The 6000-nt window shown below is 36.8% G+C and overlaps 1 protein-coding gene across 1 annotated transcript in view; it reads left to right on the top strand.

Annotated features, from left to right (window-relative positions):
* The window catches only part of Capn7 (calpain 7), a 37074-nt gene that overhangs the window by 13086 nt on the left and 17988 nt on the right, over positions 1-6000 (top strand). The window contains exons 7-8 of the mRNA XM_028787524.1: positions 2016-2142; positions 3852-3937. Coding sequence (XP_028643357.1) covers positions 2016-2142; positions 3852-3937 — 213 coding nt within the window. The remainder of the gene's footprint in view (positions 1-2015; positions 2143-3851; positions 3938-6000) is intronic.

Raw genomic sequence — 6000 nt, 5'->3', positions numbered from 1 at the left:
TGTGTGTGTGTGTGTGTTTGTGTGTGTGTGTGTGTGTGTGTGTATATATATATATATATATATATATATATATATATATATATATATATATATGTCCTATCTCTAATGCTGGAATGTCTAAAAGAAAAAGTATAGCATGAGCAATCAAAATTGGAGACAATTAAAAAATATAATTGAAAAAGTCAGATACACAATAAGCAGCTCCTTTGCAAGAGATAGCTCGTTCAGGGAGGGGTGGTCATAGACAAAGCTTTTAAAACTTAGGAATAGCATTCCCAAGTTGGATGTTTTCTTTTACTCTTTTTTCTTTTTTGTGTAATTATTTGCTTAATATATGCCCCTTGCTGGGAATTATAAGCTTCATAAGGACAGAGGCCATGCCTGTTTAGCCATGTCCCATCCCATCTCTAGCTCGATGTCTGTTACAGTAAGTACTCAAGTTGTACTGAATAAATTAAATTTGGAGAATAGATGAATACTAAAATGAACTAAGTGGCAATATTTTTTCCATTTTTGTCATCTAAATTATTTTACATAGAGAATACTGAAAAGAAAAAAATAATTGTAAACATTTTAAGTTCATTTAATGGATTGACAGGAAAAGGGCTCCATAATGTAATGTCATTTAGAGCAGTGGTTCTCAACCTTCTAATGGGGCAGCTTTCTATACTGTTCCTCATGTTGTAGTGACCCCAACCATATATTGCTGTTTCATAACTAATTTTGCCTCTGTTATAGGTTTTAATGTAAATATCTGATATGCAGGATATCTGATATGTGACCCCTGTGAAAGGGTCATTCAAATCCCCTAAGGGGGTCATGACCCACAGGTTGCGAATCAGGTGTAGAGACCAAAAGATTAAAAAAGAAGTTTTTTTTTGGTCTGGTGATATGTTAACCTTTAAGTCATAAGTATTGTATTTTATAAAATACTTTCAATAGTCGTATTTTATTGAAGAAAAGAAATGTGTTTAAGCACTGACTTTAATTACTCAATAATTAGAGAGAACAAATACTATAGAGTCTTAAGTTTATTCTGTAGAGTGAGCGTAAGTTCAAGAACATGTCTCAAAATTAAAAACAAAAGTTTTTGAGCAGTATTATTGTAGGTAATCTTTTATACTCGAGAGATTTACAACATCATGGGCTCATAAAAGTCTAGAGGTATCCTACCTACACTGAAGAAACTAGTACTTTGGGAGTTTTCAGGTCATACTTGAGCACAAAATCTTCTTTATCTCCTACTCATTGGTGTTCTCGGATTAAAGACTGTTACATGGCTTTGTTTTAGTTTGTATATTATACATTACCACAAAATCTTTCGAAATCTAGACAGGTGTTGCTGTTGCTGGAGGAAAGTGAGTGAAGGCCGGGTCATGGTGGAGAGTGATGGTTTTATTTGGTGGTAATAGGTCAGCTTTAAAGAGGCACTGCAGCATAGAGCAAGTACAGTGTAGTGGGGAAAATGGTGGACTTGACATCACAGACTTGGATTCAAATGTCACCTCATAGCTGCATGACTTTGGTAGCCATTTTGTGCTTTCCCCCAAAATGCTTAACTGAATATAGTTATTTTGAGGACTTAAGTGCAGGATAATATGTAAAGTACATTAGCATGATGTTTGGCACGAGGGCCCTGTTTAGTAAACTCGGTAGTCTTTCTGTCCTCTCAAGAGGCAAGGGAAGGGTCTGTAGTGCCTAGGCCTCAGTGGACCAGCTTGTGTGGCTATGACTCCATTTACTGTTGAGTTTCCTGAATGTCATGCTAAGTTAATGTCTAGAGCATATTAAGTAAATATAAGCCTCTGTCTTCACTTACTTATGTTTATTTTTTAAATTGGAGAAGGTGTTGAGATTAACTGAATTCAAGGTTATGTGTAAAGAGCCTGATCTGACTGGCTATTTTAGGAAGACAAAAGTTTAACTATATGATCTCTGCACCAAGAAGGTTTCATTCTGGCTTTAAGTCATCTTTAAAAACTAATATATTCTTTTAACTTTTATTGTTACCTCAGTGATAGATTGGGCAAGCTTCCATTATCACCTAAACAAAAAACTACATTTTCTAAATGGGTACGACCAGAAGATCTCACCAACAATCCTACAATGATATATACTGTATCCAGTTTTAGCATAAAGCAGGTAAACATTTATTTTGTATAATGTTCAAGAAAGTTGCTACTCTAAGGAAATTAGAATCTAGATTTGATTTTTCTTGGATTCTATATATTTAGATGCATAATTGTGAAAATTTCTCATCCTTCATGTTATTCTCAGCTTGATTTGGTGGTACATACCTGTAATCGCAGCACTCTTGGTTCAGTGCCATATTGGACTACATAGTAAGTTTGAGATCAGTCTACACTGCATAATGAAGATTCTTTCTTAAAGCAAGACCAAAATTTTGTTAATTTTTTTTTCTTCTGAGATGGCATTTTGCTATGTTCCCTGAGTTGGCTTTAAACTCAGTAATTTCCAGCATCAGACTCCCAACCAGATTACAGGTGTGTGTCACCATGCCCAGTACATTCTGTACATTTTGGCTTTAACATTGGGAAAATGATAATATGAGAAACTGTCTTGAACAATTACAGATTTTTTTTTTTAGTACTGGGAATTGAATTTAGGGTCTTATGCATGCTAAGCAGTCACCCTATCATTGAGCTACAGCCCCAGCCCCAACTACAGAGTTTTGCTTTTGTGGATGTGGAACTTGAGAACTGAATTTCACCTTTGACAAAGAAGTAGTTATAAAAGACTTAATTATTTAAGTATTTAATTCTTGGGGGCTAGAGGGTTGGCTCAGTCAGTAATGTACCTGCCGCATTAGCATAAGGTCCTGAATTGGCATCCCCAGAAGCACATAGAAGGTCAGGTAGGGCTCCGTGATGGAGTGAGGAGAGATGGCTCAGTGATGGAGAGCACTGGCTGCCCCTCCAGAGGACCTAGATTCATACTAGCATCCACGTGGCAGCTCACAACTGTCTGTAACTAGATTTGATTTTTTCACACTGGTCCTAGGGGATCCAGTGCCTTCTTCTGACCTCTTTGGGCACCAGGCATACGTGTGGTACATACAGACCAAGCACCCATACACATAACATTTTTTAAAAAGAAAAAGTCAGGGTGGCTGTACGCTACTATAACCTTAGCCTTGGGTATGCAGAGATAGGTGGATCTCTGAAGCTCTCTGGCCAGCCAGTCTTCTTGAATTGGTAAGCCTCAAGTTCAGTGAAAGGCCCTGGCTCAAAAAGGAAAGGGTAGATGAGTTTGGTTCCCACTACTCCTACATGGTTGCTCACAAGTGCCTTCAACTGCAGTTTCAGGATATCCAGTGTCCTCTCTTGGCCTCCATGTATATCTATACTCATGTGCACTTACAGCCCAAAATAGACACATACAGAGACACAGAATTAAAAATAAACACACAGTACACATACAAATATATTTTAAAAGTAAAAGGTAGAAAGTGACTGAATGAAACAGTGATGCCACCATCATTGACCTTGGGCCTCCATATATACCTGCATATACGTGCTTATTCGATAGAGCGTGTGCACGCAGACACACACACTCACACGGGGGGGGGGTGAGGGGGAGGGACAGAGACAGAGAGACAAAGGGAGAGAAGGAGAGAGGGAGAACCCTAAGGATTTTAAATTAGCTTCATTGAAATACTTGTTGTAGGATTTGTTTGAATAAAACATGTGAATTGCCAGCATGGCATTCCTGTTTTCCTGTGTGAATAGTAAGATATCTAATATAAAAGCTAAGGATGTAGGTATAATGCATAAGTATTGTATAAACGTTGACATTACATGAGTGCAAGAATGTGTTGTTCTTATTAACAGACAATAGTGTCGGATTGTTCCTTTGTGGCATCGTTGGCCATCAGTGCAGCATATGAGAGACGATTCAATAAGAAGTTAATTACCAGGTAAATTTTTGTGTTTATTTTTATATGATTGTTATTAATTGGACATTTAAAACTTAGACCATATGCATGTCGAAAGTGGAGAGGATATATCACTAAACTTTTGCCCTTTCTGTGGAAGTTAAACAGATGATTCCTGAATGTGGGCAGTTCTACTAAAGCAGTAAGAACATACACATATATAACAAAATAATGTATGTGGAATGTGTTTTAAAATTAATATAATGGAAGTAGAAATCATGTCCTATTTATACTTTGTAATTTTAACACTACAGTAAGTTGGCTACTAGATACCTGTGCTTATTGAGAAATTCAAATAGATTATTTTGAGTTAAGATGGGGTGCAAATGCAAGAAGTACATGAGATTTTGAAAACTTAACATAAGAAATTGTGAAATTTGAAAATATCTTGAGTATATGTTGAACTTATAGTTGGATTAAGCAAAATATATTATTAGAATTAATTTGATTTTTAACTTTGTTTTTGTTTTTGGAGACAGTCTCTTATGTTGCCTAGCCGGCCTGGAACTCATTGTGTAAACCAGGTGTCTCAGTCAGGGTTTCTATTTCTACACAAAACATCATGACCAAGAAGCAAGTTGGGGAGGAAAGGGTTTATTCACCTTATACTTTCCAAACTGTTGTTCATCACCAAAGGAAGTCAGGACTGGAACTCACACAGGGCAGAAAGCAGGAGCTGATGCAGAGGCCATGGATGGAAGGATGTTATTTACTGGCTTGCTTCCCCTGGCTTGCTCAGTTTGCTTTTTTGTAGAACCCAGTACTACCAGCCCAGGGATGATACCACCCACAGTGAGCACTCCCACCCTTGATCACTAATTGAGAAAATGCCTTACAGCTGGATCTCATGGATGCGTTTCCTCAAGGAAGGCTCCTTTCTCTGTAATAACTCCAGCTTGTGCCAAGTTGACACACAAAACAAGCCAGTACACCTGGCTAGCCTTGAACTTACAGAGATCTACCTGCCTCTGCCTCCCTAGTGTTGTGATTAAAAGCTTTTCCTTTTTAACTTTTACTGTGGCTATAGGAAAATAGAAAATGACATGCATTAATGTTGGCTCTGACAGCTTTAAAATGTATTAAAATGTTTCTGATTTTTCAGGTTTTGAAGGTTATATTAAGATCAAAACCAATCAGTGTAAATATAATCATAATTTTTATTGTTTGTCTTAAGAATAAAGATAAATTGGACAGTCCTTAATTTTAGTTATTTGCCATAGAAATAAACAATTTGGAATATGCTTGATTTTTTTGTGCAATATTTTTTTTAAAAAAAATTGGTAGTGAAAGTTCCCAGTGTGTGTGGATGGGTATTTGGCTGCACCATGTGCCTTTTGTAATTCATTAATTACATGATCATGTCTGATGTACCTTTAGTCTGGATATAAAAATTGTCCTGACCAGGAGAGGTGATACAGTACCCTTAGAGAGTAGATGAGCGTGTTAGATTGCCTAGATCTGGAGTTAGAAATGGTTGTTAGCCACCATGTGGGTGCTAGGAACTGATTCTAGGGCCTCTGCAAAAGCAACACGTACTCTTAAGTGCTGTGCCATCTCTCCAGACCTTATTATATTGTTTGAATTTTATGTGGCTTTATCAGAATTGTACTTAGTGCCTTAATTGTGGTTTATTGAAATGATCTTTACTTCTTGAAACCAATGATAAAAGTTAAATTAACTGATTTAAAATATATCTACTTAGTATATCGTGTGATAAAGCAGTTAAAAATAGAGGACTGTAGACTGTGGCTCAGCTAATAAAGTGCTTGTCTAGTGTGTACAAGGCTCTGGGTTCAGTCTTCCAGTACTGTGTAAACTGGTCATAATAGAGCATACCTGTATCCTACCATTCTAGAAGTGGAAGCAGGAAGATCAGAAATTCAAAATCTTCTTCAGCTGTGCAGAGAATTAGAAGCCTGAAGTATGTACGACACTGCCTCAGAATATAGTGAAAATTTATATTCTAGTTTATGATTTTTGAAACTATTTTCTTAAGCTAGGTGTAGTGTTACATTGGTAGGCTGAAGCAGAAGAATCATGAGTTC

Source organism: Grammomys surdaster, unplaced genomic scaffold (genome assembly GCF_004785775.1).
Source record: "Grammomys surdaster isolate TR1022 unplaced genomic scaffold, NIH_TR_1.0 125669, whole genome shotgun sequence".
Taxonomy (NCBI): domain Eukaryota; kingdom Metazoa; phylum Chordata; class Mammalia; order Rodentia; family Muridae; genus Grammomys; species Grammomys surdaster.
Note: the sequence above shows the minus strand (reverse complement) of the source record. Positions and strands in the feature narration are given on the sequence as shown.